Raw genomic sequence first — 16,184 nt, forward strand, 5'->3', positions numbered from 1 at the left:
CCATCCCGCCCGGAGCATCATCCCGCCGCCGCGCTCCCCGCACCGCCGGCCGAAGGGCGCGGACCCACGGGAGAGCCCCGCCCTCCAAACGCGTCGCCGTCGGGTTTTTCAGGGCGCTTTTGGCCTTGAAATCCCATTTTTCGGGGTGTTTTTTGGGGGGGTCCCGCGTGGGGTCCCGGCTGCCCCCGACGGCCGAGCGCAGCGCGCCCCCTGCCGGCCGCGGGGAGCCGCGCACCCCCCACGAGTGTCCCCTCGTCCCCTTGTCCCCCCTGTCCCCTTGTCCCGTGTCCCCTTGTCCCCCCGTCCCCTTGTCCCGTGTCGCCTTGTCCTGTGTCCCCTTGTCTCCCCGTCCCCTTGTCCCTCCTGTCCCCTTGTCCCGTGTCCCCTTGTCCCCCCTGTCCCCTTGTCCCTCCTGTCCCCTTGTCCCGTGTCCCCTTGTCCCCCCTGTCCCCTTGTCCCTCCTGTCCCCTTGTCCCGTGTCCCCTTGTCCCCCCTGTCCCCTTGTCCCTCCTGTCCCCTTGTCCCGTGTCCCCTTGTCTCCCCGTCCCCTTGTCCCCCCTGTCCCCTTGTCTCCGTGTCCCCTTGTCTCCCCGTCCCCTTGTCCCCCCTGTCCCCTTGTCCCGTGTCCCCTTGTCCCCCCTGTCCCCTTGTCCCGTGTCCCCTTGTCTCCCCGTCCCCTTGTCTCCCCGTCCCCTTGTCCCCCCTGTCCCCTTGTCTCCGTGTCCCCTTGTCTCCCCGTCCCCTTGTCTCCCCGTCCCCTTGTCTCCCCGTCCCCTTGTCCCCCCTGTCCCCTTGTCTCCGTGTCCCCTTGTCCCCCCTGTCCCCTTGTCCCGTGTCCCCCCTGTCCCCTTGTCCCGTGTCCCCTTGTCTCCCCGTCCCCTTGTCCCGTGTCCCCTTGTCCCCCCTGTCCCCTTGTCCCTCCTGTCCCCTTGTCCCGTGTCCCCTTGTCTCCCCGTCCCCTTGTCCCGTGTCCCCTTGTCTCCCCTGTCCCCTTGTCTCCCCGTCCCCTTGTCCCGTGTCCCCTTGTCCCGTGTCCCCTTGTCCCGTGTCCCCTTGTCTCCCCTGTCCCCTTGTCCCCCCTGTCCCCTTGTCCCGTGTCCCCTTGTCTCCCCTGTCCCCTTGTGTCCCCGTCCCCTTGTCCCCCTTGGCACGGCCCCACAGCACTGTTCTGTCCCTCTGATGTGCATTTCTCCCCCTCTACCCCTCTGGATCTGGGATTTTGGGGGATTTTTTTGGAATTGGGGAGATTTTGGGGGGAGGATGCGGTCACCTGATGGGACTCTCTCTCTCACCCCTCTCCGTTTTGATACGGAGGTAAAACGTGACTTTCTTCCCCACGCAAAAGGCGAAAGGAGCAGCAAAATTTCAACTGGATTCGTTCAAAAGAGCGGGATAAATCTCAGCTGGGATGGGTTTTCCCTGAATCCCCGGCAATCCCCACCAAAACAAGGAGTCAAACAGCCACGGGAGTCACGAAGGGCTCACAGATTTGGGATGGGGCATCTCCCTGAGAGGCACAAAAACGTTGGGAACACGGGACGGGCTTGGCAGTGCTCTTCTTCATCCACGGAGGGCCAGGGAAGCTGTGGAAGCAGCAGGGGGAAGCTGGGAGAAGGGAAGAAATCTTTTTCCTCCCTTATTGCCATGCTCCACGGGCTCTGGGAGCCGGGGATGCAGTGTCCAGCCAAACATGAAAAATGAGATTTTTATATATTTTATATATATATATATATATATATGATTATATATAATATAGAATTATTTTATATACAATTATGTATAACATATGAAACATATAAAATATGTATGATGCATACTGTATAATATATATTATTTTAATATAACAAAATATATATTATATAATATATAAAAGAGATAATATGATACAGCTTTTAATATTATTTCGAAATTATGCATAAAAATATACTACATATTTTTTTTTTTTTAATAACCAACCAAACCCAAGTGTAATTCAGCCTTGGGAGGATTTTGGGGGGCACTGTGGCACGAGGACAGCTGCTCTCCCAAGGGGTGCTCGTGTGCACATCCTTTGGTTCAGCAGGAATTAACCTGAGAGTGTAGGGAAAAACCCAAATCCTCACTCCTCCTGGTCCCTTTGGCCAGGTTACTGTGGGAAATGCAAGCCCAAACTCCACCATTTGGGCTTTTCCAGCCCCTGGGGACAGTGACAGGCACAAGGAGGATGGGAGGGGATGGTGCATCCCATGGGAGCTGGGAGATGGAGGGAATTGTGTCACTCTCCTGCAATGGGACAACCACAACACTCTTGGTGGCTCCTACATTAAAATAATCAAATTTTAAATCTGTTTTAGGGTCTATATTAATGCCACTGGACTGATCTCATTTTTCATGTTTGGCTGGACACTGCATCCCCGGCTCCCAGAGCCCGTGGAGCATGGCAATAAGGGAGGAAAAAGATTTCTTCCCTTCTCCCAGCTTCCCCCTGCTGCTTCCACAGCTTCCCTGGCCCTCCATGGATGAAGAAGAGCACTGCCAAGCCCATCCCGTGTTCCCAACGTTTTTGTGCCTCTCAGGGAGATGCCCCATCCCAAATCTGTGAGCCCTTCGTGACTCCCGTGGCTGTTTGACTCTTTGTTTTGGTGGGGATTGCCGGGGATTCAGGGAAAACCCATCCCAGCTGAGATTTATCCTGGGGGATTTGATCCTCACCTGGGCTGGTTTGGCTCCCCTGCCCTATCCTTCCCTTTGCACATCTGAGGAGCCCCTGCTGCTTTCCAGGGATCCTCTACAATGAGCAATATTCCTACCAGCCACTAATCATTTTATTCCTCCTTATCATCTATTTAAAGCACAACCAGAAGTGAAAAGAAACAAAATCTGTACAAATTTCCAGCCCAAAGCCTGTTTTAGTCCCGCTGCAAATCCCTGGAAGACAGCCATCCGCCACAGAAAGCTGTTGGGCTTTCCCTGGCAGAAAGGGATGCTCCCGTGCTCCACTGGAAGGCTGGGTTTGGGCCTGGATCTGCTCCCTCACAGCACCACTCCTTGGGGCTCCAGCAGCAGGAAATCACGGAGAGCCTTGGGCAGGGGCAGCAGGGGGATGAGGGAATGGCAGCGGCTCCCGAGGCGTGCGCGGATGGCGGAGCGGCAGAGGTGCTGCAGGCAGCGGGCACAGCCCGCCAGCCCCAGCAGGGACTCGTAGAAAAGCTGGTGCTGCTGCAAAGAGAGGGGCAACGCCACCATCACACACCCGGGCTGGGTCTTTTCCCAATTCCTAAAAAGCTGGAGGTGTCTGGGGAGGAAGATCTAAGGGGAGGAGGGAAGAAGCTCATGCGTGGCTGCGGGTGAGGGGTGCGGGCACTGACATGGCTCCACAGGGAAAGGGTGGGTGAGGAATTCTGGAACCGTCCTGTGGAAGCACCCTGGGGAGAGCCAGCCTTGGGGAGGGTGCAGCAGCATCCCACAGAGAGCTGATGTAGAAGAGACCCTGTTCCTGAGACAGCGAAACAAAGCAGGATTGGGCTGTGCAGCCTCGGCCTTGTCTTAATTTGGGAAACAAAACAAAACAAACCAAAACAAAAAAAACCAAAAACAGAAAAAAAAACTTTTCTCCTTTTCCCAGAACAAGCTGGAGGCTTTACTTGCCTTCCAGCTGTCCCTCACAGCCTGTGGGGCCAGGAGCCATCCCAAATCATCCCAGAGTGGGCTGGCTGTACCTGTTGCACATGGTTGGTTTTCCAAACCAAAACGCCTGCTGAGGGCTCCTGCTGGGAAGTGCTCTGCCTCCAGGGTCACTTCCAGAGGCTGAGGGTGGATTTTATGGCAGCTCAGGGCAGGGATGTGGGGTCTGAGGATGGTGGAATAGAAGGGATGCAAACCCGAAGGGATCAGGTGGGTGGTGTTGCTCTAGGGAATATTCCTTTTGCTTTTTTTCTCCATCCAAGTGAAGTCTGGGTGGGGGTGAAAAACCAGTCTGTGGGGAAAATACACCCCTCTTCTGTGGGGCAGCCCCCCTCCCTGGGTCTCAGCCAGCCCTGCCAAAGCAGCAGCGCTGCCTCACCTGGAACACCTCCTTCGGCACGGCCTCGGCCCACTCCTGGGACACCGGGATTTGGGAGTAGGAATTGAAGAGGACTTCGATGACCTCCGGCACGGCCGCGCAGGATTTCAGCACCTGGCCAGGGACAGTGGGAGGGCTCAGACAGGCCTGGAGGGGAACAACACATCCCCTGCTGCAGCCACGGTTGTCCCACCCCACCACGCTCCAGGCTGGGACAGCCCCACGTCGGGATCAGGCAGGTGTGGGCTTTCTCCTGGTGCGTTCTTGGAGCTCCTGCTCCATCCGGGGATCAGTGGGGAGTCCCGCCCTGCTGAGGCACTCCTTCCCTCTGCATGCAGCCCTTGCTCCTTATTTACATTTTTGGCTTGTGCCTGACGAGGCAGGATAATATTTTCTTTATGGTTTGATGTAAAATCAATGGAACGCGGAGCCGTGCGCCGGCTCGTGTGCCAAGCCCGTCCCTGAGGGGAAAAATAATCCCTCCATCCCAGCCTTCACCTCCATCGGTCCCCAACCCCACGGTCCCCTCTCCCCCAAATTCTCCGGCCCGTCCATTCCCAAATCTCCCGACAGCAGGCGCGAGGGGATCCCGGGCGCCGTCCCGGGGCCGGTACCTTGACGAAGGCGGAGGGCCAAATCCTCCGGGAGCCGTGGTTGAGCAGCAGCTGGACGGTGAGGTGGGGACGCAGCTCCCTGCGGGAGGCAGCTCCCTGCAGGGCCCACCCCAGCGGGGACACGCCGTCGTAGTCGATGGCGTTGGCGTCGGCCCCGTGCCCCAGCAGCAGCCGCGCCAGCCCCGCGTTGGCCGCCGCGCACGCCCGGTGCAGGGGCCTCCTCCAGCCCTCGTCCCGGGCCTCCAGGTCGGCGCCGTGGGCGGCCAGCAGCCGGAAAAGCTGCAGGGAATCATCGCCGGGGCCCGGGGGCTGCCTGCAGAGGACGCCCAGGGCCGTCTCCCCGCGCGCGTTGCGGGCGTCGACGTGGGCCCGGCGTCGCAGGTACAGGCCGGCGTGGCCGCAGAGACGGTGCCGGGCGGCCACGTGCAGGGCCCGGTCCCCTCCCGCCTCGCTGGGCAGCTCCACGGCCGCCCCGTGCATCAGCAGCAGCCTGGCACACCTGCAGGAACCGGGGGTCAACCTCCAGCGGCGGGTTTTAGGGGTGGGGTGGGCTGGAGCCGCGAGGGATGGTGGGGTGGAGTGAGGCTGGAGCCGGGGTTGTGGCGCTCAGGGGTTTTGGGAGGGAGCAGGACAGGCTGGGCAGGGTGGCACTGTGCCCTGGTGCCCTCCGCAGTGAGGGCCGCGGCGGTTTGGGCGATATCTCCCTCTGCCCCTTGATCAGCATCACGCGTGGAAGGACTGTCCTCAGCCATCCTGACCATCCTTGACTGTCCTTGAATACCTTCGCCATCCTCAACCATCCTTGACCATCCTTGACTATCTTCAGCTATCCTTGACCACCCTGACCATCCTCAGCTGTCCTTGAATACCTTGACCATCCTCGGCCATCCTTGACCCTCCTTGACCGTCTTTGACCACCTTGATCACCCTTGGTCACCTCAAGTGTCCTTGACCATACTCAACTATCTTGACATCCTTTGACCGCCCCTGACCATTCTTGAACACCTTGACCACTCTAGGCCCACTTGCTTGGATATAAAAATGGATTTCCTTCCCTCTTTGAGGGAGCCCCAACACCTGCGTTGTGCTCCTGGTCCAGAGGATTGTGTCTTCACAGAATCAAGGAATATCCTGAGGATCATGAAGTCCAAGGGAGGAGCACCAACCTGTAATCCCTCTCTGCCTCTTTAATTTTCATTTAATGCACTTTTCTTCCAGCTCAGTGTCACTGGAGCCTCGTGTGAGGTTCTGGGCTGGCACAGAAGCAGCACGAAGGGGAGAGGAGTCGCAGCCTGACCTCTCCAGCAGCAGGGGTGGGGAAGAAGAGGAACCTCAGGGAGGAAGGACAGCACCAGGATATTGCTTGTTTTTCCTGGCCAAGGGGAATGCTAACGTATGTGGGGAAAACATCAATAACGAAATGATGAGATAATACCACTAATAATATACTGGACTTTTTGTGGATCTGCCTCCCCAAGGATTTGGTGGGAGGTGAGAGGATTTTCAGTGTCCTTGGCAGAGCAGAATGTACAAACTCCTCCCTGGGTGCTTTTCCCATGGATCTCAAGCCTGAGTTTAAAAAAAAAAAAAAAACAAAAAACAAACAAAAACCCAAAAAACAAAAACCAAACCAAACCAAACCAAACAAAAACAAACAAACAAACCCCCAAAAAACCAACAACCAAAAACCAACCAACAAACCCAACCCCCCCCCCCCCCCAAAAAAAAAAGCCAACTTGCAGGATCTTTTTCTGCAGCCTAGGCAGGTGTAATGCTCCCAGAGGTGCCAGCCCTCACCTGAGGCATCCACCACAGTTGCTCTGCTTAGGGTGTGGTTGTGTAAGAGTGGATTTAGGCGAGGCTGTGCCATTCCCAAAATCCTCAGGTCCTTACTTTCTAATTAATTCATTTCTAATTTCATTTTTTGCTCTAGGATGCTGAATCCCCTCCTCAAAGAATGTTTTGTCTCTCTGAGGCTTTTTTGGGGCTTGCTGGCTGCTGTTGGAGGGCATCACTGACACTCAGTCTGTTTCATTGTTCTTGTCCATCCTTGTCAGCAGGGAATTTGTAGCCCTGATTATGATTATTCTCTTGGGATCTCTCTGGATTAGCTGAATCCTGATGTCACAGGTGGCTCTGGCACCCTAAAATAATGTATTTAGGGCAAACCAAGGGATGGTTCTGCAGGGAAAACCGGGAAAAAAAAAATTGCTGACCTGGGTGCAGAAATGCAGCAGCCTAGCCTGTGAGAAAAATCCCATTTTGTTCTGTTTTCCTTCGTTTTTTGGGGGTAGATCATGCTTAAAGCATTCCCAGGCAAGGAGGCAGCTGTGCCCAGAGACCTTGGGCACAAAAATTGCCCTGGTTTGGGTGAGAAGATTTCCACCCGCACAGAGCAGCATGCAAGGATTATTCCTCTGCCTTTAATTCCCGGGTGAAGGATAGATCTCCCAACAAAGCCAGGAGCTGCATCTAGCCCAGCATCCTCACTGTGCCGTGGGGTTTTCCCCCACATCCCTCACTGTGCCAAATTTTCCCCTTGAATTCTTTCAGAGAATTCAATCCTGGGAGCTTAGTTCCTCTTGGTCTCCTGCTAGACATCCCAAATATTCTCCTGTGGAAATGGCATCCTTCCCAGAGGCTGCAGCACTGCAGGGTTGGTTTTTTTTTTTGGTTATCAGGTTCCAAGGCTCACTTGCTGGAAGAAACCCAAGCTGCTTCATATTGAATTTGCCTCCTGAGTGCTCCTCCTTTGGCACAGAGGGAAGGTTGGCAAGGAGTTATGAATAAAGGGTGATCTCTTCCAGTGAATGGACAAGGTGGAAGCCTGGGAGGAGCATTAGCCTCCTGTCTGGATATCTGGGCATCAGCAGGTTCTGGGTAGATGCTCTTGTTCACCTTTATAATCTCTGTTCCTGAATTCACCAGCTCCAACACTTCCCCAGTGCTTCTGCCTTCCTGTGTTTTCATCCACACCCTGGTTGTTGCCACCAGATTAGACTAAAATCCCAATATAAATCCCTAAAGTAAATTAAACAAGACACAGGGATGGCTTGCTGATTTTTAAAGGGCTCCTCTCCAATTTTCCAGGAATGCTGAAGTACGCTGAGTTCAGTTTTCGGTTTATCTCAGCAGAAACTCAGTAGCAAAACACGTAAATTTGCTTTCCGTCCAGCCCGGTACCTCATTTTAACTAATTTAAACTCACTTCCAGGCCATCTCCAACCCTTTTTCAGGTGACGGGTGATGTGTCCTAGCTTGGGCAAATCACTTCTTAGGGTACAGGGAATTTGGGGCGAGCGGCGCTAGTGCTCCGCCTGCGCCCTGGGCTCCTGGATCAAAATGATTCGGGATTTATTTATTTTTTAAAAAAAATTTCTTCCCCTACCAGAGAGTCAGGGCAGGGCGTGCCCATTGCCCTCCTCACGGCAGGGTGAAGAAGAGCCCGGCTGGGAAAGCGGGATTTGCTCCACACGGGATGCGATGAACAACCAGCAGGAGGAGCAGGAGACTGGGGCAGCCGAGGCCGGAGGAAAATTCCCGTCCCAAAAACCCGCTCGGGCCCCAGTTTCCTTACGGAAAAAACCCTCCCGTTTGCTTTTGGCCGCCGTCCCCGGGGTGGCAGGCAGGTTTTTCCGTCAGAGCCCTGGTTTTGGCACGTCTCGGAGGGCAGGGCCAGGCTGTGCCCCTGTGCCTGCCTTGGGGCGCTTCATTTCTCGGTCACCACCCATTGAGGAGCTGCTCTCCCCAGCTCCCCAAAATGACGGCTCCAAACGCTCCGAGTGTTGTGTTTAGCAAGGCTAAGCCGAGCAGCGGATGAGGTTTAGCACTAGATGATGCTAAATGCCGGCTTTTCAAATGCCGGGGCTTTGTTTTCCTCGCAGCGCTGCTCATTCCCCGCGGGCACAGGGGCAGAGTGTCCGGGATGGTGCTGGGAGAGCTGGAGGGTGCCTGGGGCCGGCTCCGCTGGCTCAGCACCCATCTCCCCGGCATTTGGGAGCCTCGTCCGGACCTTTTTAGGCATCTTGCTGCCTTCCTGCTCAGCTCCCGTTCCCTGCTCGTTCCTCCCACCCTGTCCCCGGGTTCTTATCCCACCGCTCCTTGCATGGGGCCCCTTGGACGGTGCCTGAGCTCCTGCATTGACTCATCCCACCTTTTATCCCCCGTCCCTCAGCTCTGCGGGCTTGGAGGAGGTTGGATAACTCTGCTGCCAGCTCCCAGGGTGGAGGAAGGCTTGGAGAAGAGAATTGCTCGGCCGAGTTGTGTGGAAGCAGGGGCTGACATCTCCTCGTCTCATCCCTTGGCCTCACAGAGCCCCGTTCCTGACGTGCAAAGCTGGAGATGGGAAATTCCGCTCCAGGCAGGCTCTCCCCGGTCTGCAGGGAAGCCTGGGATGTTCGGGGAGATCTGAAGGAGGACTCAGCAGACGTTCAGCATCCCTTTTCCTCCCGTGATGGGAGGCAGGAGCCGTGTCCTGCATCCCTGCCAGGTGCCTTCCCACCGCCCCGCGCCTGCTCTCCCCTCCCCGCCGCCACCGCCGAGGCTCTTCCTCTCCCCCTCAATTATTTTTATTTTATTTTTTTTTTTCGGGGTGCCAATAAAGGCAGGTGCCTTTAATCATCCCCAGCTTTAAGAGGGAAAAGGGAGAGCGCCAGGGAGAGAGTGCAGTGAATTTAGAGACTCATCTTACCCCACCATGTTAATTATCTCGGCTGTAAAAAAGAGGTCAAGGAGAGGAACTCTACTAAATAGGCCGACGTTGGCATGAACAGCTCCTAAAGTGAAGAAGGTAAGACTGAACTTTACTGGAACTTTTTTTTTCCCACCTCTTCAAAAAGCTCCTAGATTAAAGCTCTGATATCCTTTTTGTTGAAATCTCATGGATTCTGAAGCTCAAATGGCTGGAAGGAAGCCCAGATAATTTTTTTTTATCCCAGTCACTGAGAGGCTCAAAGGTTTTAAGTCCTGCCCCCATGGTGAATTGCCGAGTATATGGGAATACAGAAGAACCTGGCACATAGGTGTTCTGGCCATTGTTATCGAGAGGGAGAAAAATAAAATAGCTCTCTATGTAGGTCAATGACCTGCTCTTTGTTGTCACTAAAAAATTAAGGATGACCTAAAATCTACTACTCAACGAAAAAAATAATAAAATAAAAAAAAAGGAGGCGAGGTAAAGTAGTCTCCCCCTAATCAAAGAGGAAATGTTTGTGTTACCCAAAGCTTGACCTCCTCAGTCTCTAACTTTAGCAAAGTCTTTGCGATTGAAAAAGCAGTGGTCGAAACCTCAAACCCTGTCTGAAATGTCTATTAATTTTTGATCTTTCAAGGGAGTTGGCTTAGTTATTGTAGAAGCCCCCGTAGCGCCGGGCGCCGTCGTTAAGGGGCTCTCAGCATTTCCATTATAAAGCCCAAATATTCCAGGGCTTGCAACTCAGCTGTTGCCACGTCGAGGCTGTCTGATCCCCTTGGTGGCTGTGCTGGCTCACCTGCCATCCCCCTCCACCATGCAAATCAGCGAGAGCAGCTCTGTTTTTCTTAATATATATATATATATAAAAAATCGTGAGGTTTTTTTTTTTTTTTTTTCCCCAAGCTTGGAAGCAAATCCAGGGCACCTGGACCTCTGTGGTCTGGAAGAATCCTCTGCACGTCCTGGGTTGTTTTGGTGGCCCTATCTCTTCACGGGGAGAAGCCTAAAATCAGGGAAGCACTGGGGTTTTAGGATGGGGCTGGAGGATAAAGGTAAAGGTGTGAAGGGAGCTTGGGTGAAGGAGTTAAAGCCGGCCCTTGTTTATCACAGAGCTGCCTGTAGCATCCTCCCTTTCCCATCCAACTCCTTCCAGCCTTCACGGCACCAAGGATGCGTTGGAATCATCCCCAGATTTTTGGCTGAACCAGAAGCTGATTCAAATTTGATTTTTGGACGTCTTGGGGAGAATCCTACTGCTAAGCAGGGATGAAGTCTCACCCTCTCTGGCTGCTTCCCTTCTCCAGAGCACTCTCCCTGTGTTGTGGTCCATGAGATGTTGGAACCTTGTTTTCACCACCTACTTGCAGTTCATCCTGCCTGCCTGGAGGGGAGAGGATTGAAGCCAGGCTGGCTTTTCAGGGAAGCTGGCAGGTGATGGGAGTGTGGCCCTAAGAAGTCGCATCAGGATAATAACCAAGTGGTTGAGCTCTCTATAAAAAAATGAAAATGTCCTTATTCCGTGTGTCTAATGATCTAGGCACCTAAAGTCCTACAGAAACGTATTTTCCCGTATTTTTCTGTGTTTTTCCAGGCAATTTTTATGCTCATCTGCGTGATGCTGATCGAGGGTGAGATGCAGATGCCCATGGATGAGACTCAGCCATGACTACGAACCAAAGTGGATCCGTACGTGGCTTGTGTGGGGTGAGGGCACTGCTCCACATCCCATAAACCCATCCTGGGGGAAGTGTGCTGGATCTGGGATGCAGGACATACTGATTTTAAGAGAAAGAGTTAGGGAAGAGGAGGAAGGAAAAGCTGAGGCTGGGTTGCTCCTGTCCACGGCAATAAGACTAGGTTGTGCAATGTGCCTGGCACCAAAACATCCTTTTTTTTTGGTCTCTGCTGTGGCAGCTGGGAGACGTGGCAGCATGTGGGAAGCCTTGCCATGGATCACAGCATCTTTTTTGCTTCCCACAGGCCAAACTCCTGGGCTCTGTGCACAGGGGATGCGCGGCGAGGTTTCCACGGAACCCCAGAAGGGTTTGGGTTGGATGGGACCTCAAAGCCAAACCATCCCATCTCCAGCCACGGACAGAGACACCTCCCACTACCCCAGCTTGCTCCAGACCCCATCCAGCCGGGCCTTGGGATGGCCGTGGGTCCCTCTCCTTACCGCAGGGAGCCCGGGGAGGTGCAGAGGTGCAGCGGCGCCGTGCCCTCGTCGCTCCGCAGGTTGGGGTCGGCCTTGTACTCCAGCAGCAGCTCCAGGCAGTGGCTGTGTCCCCCCTGGCAGGCGTGGTGCAGGGGTCCCTGTCCCCCCGGGGCCAGGTTGGGGTCGGCGCCGCGGCGCAGGAGGTGGCGCAGGCAGTCGGGGTGGCCGTGGCGGGCGGCCAGGCACAGCGGGCTGCTCAGCTCCTGCCTCTCCTCCAGCGCCCACAGCCCTGCGGGACACGGGACCGGGCTGAGCCCCCCGGCCCCTGCCCACCCACCTGCGGGCACAGCCAGCTCCAGACTCCGCTCTTCCCGGTTTTCCCTGGCACATTTATGTGGGCCACAGGGGCTGGGCGCACTTGGTGGCTCTGACCGCAGTTGGCAAGAGGGTAAGCAAAATTCCCTCATCCTGGTGTGTGCTCATCCAGGAGCAGGATTTCATGTGGGATCGAGTGGGCAAACCAATGCCCGGCTGGCCACCAGGGCACACAGTCCTGTGTGGCAGGAGCTGAAAGGCAGATCCTGAATTCCCCAGGAAAGGAAAAGCTGTCTTTTCTGGGAGGGTGATGGAAGGCTGGCCTTGGGACCGGCCAGAGAGAGGAATTGCATTTCCCAGCAGCTCCAGGATCCCCTGGACCATCTCCTGAGCACGGTGCACCATGAGCGCCTGGGACCATCACCTCCCTCACCCCAGGAGGTGCCAGCCATCCTGAGGGCATCTTATCCCTCCCAGACAGGACCATGAGGAATTCTGGCTGTGAGCAGCCCTCCTGAAAATTAGACACAGAGTGTCTAATCCCAACCTGAAAAAAATCGTGTGGATGCACAGATTTTACACTTCCACTGGGTTAGTACAGTGCAGGAGAGAATATTAAAAGTGATGAATATTAATGGCCAGAACTGTGGGCTAACCAGAAACCTTGGGAACATTTAAGGCACCTAAATGCACTGCACCTCTCCAGGTTAGGGTTAGTAAATACCCACTGATTTCATTTTCCCGGTCTGGCCTTCAAAGGAAAAGTACCTGAGAGTCCGTAAGAGGCTTGGCTTTTCACCTGCCACTCCAGTTCGCTTTTACTGATCTCAAAGACCAGGTTGACATCCTGGTGGTATCGCTCAGTCAGGACCTGGAGGCTCTTCAGGTCTCCCGTGACCAGGGCCGTGTAAAACCTGGCAAGGGGAGTGTGAGGTGCTAAGGGACGCTCTGGTTCCAATTTGGAGGAAATCCTCAGCTTTGCAGTCACAGCTCCCGATGGCTCGCTCATTCCAGTGCTTCCTGGTGTGCAGGTCCTGGCTGGGGGCATGCCCAGGCTTTTAGAGTTCATTGTTTCCATCCTCTTGGCTCATTGTTTAATTATAATCCAGTCCAGGCTGTGTTGTGGAGTATTTATAACTCCGGAGGGGTTGGAGCATGATGGACATGGGCTACAATGAGGGTCAGGCGGTCACCAGGCCGTGCTGCAGCAGCAGCACCTCTTGGATTCAATTGCTGGATTATTTGGAGGCTCCAATTTGGGACGGGTGTGTTTAGGCTGGGAAGAAAACGGTGCCTAGTGTTTAGGAAAAGAAAATAAAAAAATTTAGTCACCTGCTGTCTGTGCATCCCCAATTACCTTATTTGTGTTCTCTGAGCTCTGGGAGGTTTGGGTTTTGTTTTGCCTTTTTTTGCTCCTCTATTTTCTTTTTTTTTTTCCATGAAGGTGCTCATGTGAGATTCCAGTCTTGTGGTTGCTCTCTGGAAAAATCTGGGCTATGTGTTACTGGCCCAGCCTGGAATGTTGGGATGTCCCTGCAGGGATGCAAAGGCCAGCGAGGTACAAATCCTCCTGGGGCTTTGGCAGGGGAAACTGATCTCCCAGACAGTGCCATGTATAGGAGAGAGAAAGCACCCAGCCCCTGCTGCCACTGCATGCCAGCAGAGCTTTCCCTGTTCCCACCTCCCCGAGGCTCCTTTCCTCAAGGTCACTGGAGACGTCCAAGGTGGGGACAAGAATAGAGATGGGTGCCTTGTGACTTGGAGGCTCTGGGTGACAAAGCCTCCTCCTCCCAGCCCTCCCACCTACTTCTTTGGGGAATAAACCTGGTGAAAGCAGATTTGGGGATGGCAAACCAGAACTGAAACACTGCATGGTTCCCGATGTGTGGAGTCAACCTGAGGCTGGGAGAGAATTTTGGGACCTTCCTGGGGATCCTGAGCGTCCCTGGGCAAACAGCCCCATGCTGCCAGAGCCACCTGAGGTCCCTCTGTGTGTGTCCTCAGCACGGCTGGGGTGACATTCTAGCCCTGCAGACTGTGGAAGAGCACGGAGCCCCAAAAACTCCAGGGTGTGTCCATGCAGGATGGGGTGTGCTGGGCTAAGGGGTCCTTGGTGAAGGGCTTCCCCCTTAAGGCCCCTATTCATGGGAGGCAGCATTGGCAGCTGACTTGGGGCCATCCTAGGTGGTCTTCCCTGTTTTCTCCTTCTTTTCCCCTTGGTCCCAAGGCCAGCATTCCCACCTGGCTGTGCACAACCTCTCCGTTGGTTTGGAGCCCCCTCGTTTTTCCCTCTGCTTTTACCATTTGTTGCTGTTGTGCTCCACTCGGCCTTTCTCTGCCCATTTTCCCCTCTGGTATTAACTGCACCATCTCCTCCAAGCACCGCTCTGGTATGAAAAACGCCCTTGTTTTCCCCTGGGCTCCTTCAGCCAGCACGGGAGAAGGTTTGGAGATCCGGGGAAGGGCACAGACAGGGATTGTTCACCTCAGGAACTTGTCCCAGAGCCCTGGCTTGCTTTTCCTCTCCTCTCATTAGCAACCCCGGAATATCTTCGTGGTGACGTGGAGGAATCCTGCCTTCACATGCCCTTGCTCACGCCAAAGGGATCACCTTCCCCAGGCAGGGATTACCTCCCTGGGTAAATTTAGCAGGGAGCCCAGACCTTCTGGGACAGACCCGGGCTAATTTCACTAGAGGGAGTGTGTATGTGTGTGTCTGGCACTAAACTGTCCTTGAAAGTGTTGAAATACCCCGTGACCCTTCTCCATCAGCATCTATTCGCATACGAACACTCGAGTCTGGGCCAGGATGAACTCGTGGCTGAGGAAGGGGGTTGAAAACAGCCTGGGACAGCCAGAATGGAGAGAAAAGGTCCCCTTGGCACACAGAGGCCCACAGTGTGAGCTCCTGCCGGCCAAGTCAAGCGCCGGTTCCACCCAGGAGTGGAGAATGATGTCGGAATGAAGCGATGCTGCTCTGGATTTAAAGGGAGTACAGCTGCACAGGCAGGTGGGATTTACTGCAGAGAGGAGCCAGGACAACTGTGGAACACCCTGGGTTTGGCCAGGAGCAAGGGAAGAACCCCCTGATGGGGTTTAGAAGGAAAACCGAGGTTGTTTCAGCTGCTTGTAAAGCACTTGTTGCCCTCAGGCAGCGATTTTGGGTTGTGGAGGAAACCCCCAAGCCGTGCTGCAGGGCCTTGGGCACTTCCCGTCGTCACAGAATTGGGATCTGATCCTGCAAGGATTAAGCTTGGGCTCATCCTGCCATGTCCTCACTTCAGTAGGGATGCCCCTGCACAGCCCAGAGTCCCAAAAAGGGGGTGAGAGTGAGCGCTTGTAGCCTCAGCCTCATCAATCCCCAGCGCGGGGGGAGCATCTCCACCTTCCCCCCGCGCCCGACTGTTTGCAGAGCACACCTCATTGAACACAACATTAAGCATTTCCCTTCCTCAGATGAAGTGTGTCTATTAATAACTGCTTAAATTGCCTGCTCCGGCTTCCCATTACCGGGAAAACTCATTCCTGGCGCAGGCAGGAGCACAAGACAGCAGCAGCAAAAGGGTTTTAGAGAGGGAGCTTGGTCCCCCAAGTTCAGCTGCCATGTAACTCAGTCCTCACTCCGGGCAGATCTCAGCCCTCCTGCTTCCCAAACCCACGAGGCTGTGTTAAAACGTCCAGATGTGCAGAGCTCCTGGCACCACCACCGCTGTGATTTACAGCTGCCCTCTGGCAGCAGGGAATGGCATTATTATCATTACCATTATTATTTTTCCAGGGAAATTTCCAGCGCGGTGCAGGAGCCCTCGGCACTGGCTCCCCTAGAGAGGCTGATTTAAACCTTGCATCCCCTCCTAGCCCCCCCACAATAACTCCAACGAGGTGCCTGTGATGGCTGTGTCCCCCCACACCCCACGGCTGTGGGCTGAGGGGTGGGCAGGCAGGATGGCAATGCCACCACTGCCCCAAACCTACCTGGGAGCGATGTGAGGGCGGCTCTCCTGGATGATGGTCACTCATCCCCCCTGGATCGCCATCCCTGGCCGGGCAGAGGGAGCTGTGAGGCTCAGTGCCCTCTCTGGGAGCCAGGTGCCACCTTGCCAAGGGCCAGCCTGCCCCCAGCACGTCCCCACGTTTATATTTGCAGCTCTCCGTGTGACAGCACTGCCCAGTTATGCGGGTTGGGCTGTGGGACGAGCCCCTGCCAACGCACACGTCCCTGTCCCCGGGCCTGGGGAGGGGGCCATGCCTTTAACCTCCCCTAAAATACTTCTGCAGATGCTGCTGTTGCTGCTCAGCTCTTCTTTAAAAGCTGCTGCCTCGGTGAAATATAAACTCGTCCCGAGGGTGCATTGATTTTGTCCA

General features: G+C 54.9%; 1 protein-coding gene across 1 annotated transcript; it reads right to left on the bottom strand.

The window, feature by feature from the left end:
- Nucleotides 1-3,003: 3,003 nt before the first annotated feature.
- ASB18 (ankyrin repeat and SOCS box containing 18) lies at nt 3,004-13,136 on the bottom strand. The gene is made up of 5 exons (XM_066322382.1): nt 12,588-13,136; nt 11,526-11,793; nt 4,657-5,155; nt 4,043-4,156; nt 3,004-3,198 (listed from the first exon to the last, which is right to left on the bottom strand). The coding sequence occupies exons 1-5, from the start codon at nt 12,895-12,897 to the stop codon at nt 3,013-3,015; spliced, it is 1,377 nt and encodes a 458-aa protein (XP_066178479.1). The 5' UTR covers nt 12,898-13,136; the 3' UTR covers nt 3,004-3,012.
- Between the last annotated feature and the right edge of the window lie 3,048 nt (nt 13,137-16,184).

The sequence above is a fragment of the Sylvia atricapilla genome, chromosome 7 (assembly GCF_009819655.1).
Source record: "Sylvia atricapilla isolate bSylAtr1 chromosome 7, bSylAtr1.pri, whole genome shotgun sequence".
NCBI lineage: Eukaryota > Metazoa > Chordata > Aves > Passeriformes > Sylviidae > Sylvia > Sylvia atricapilla.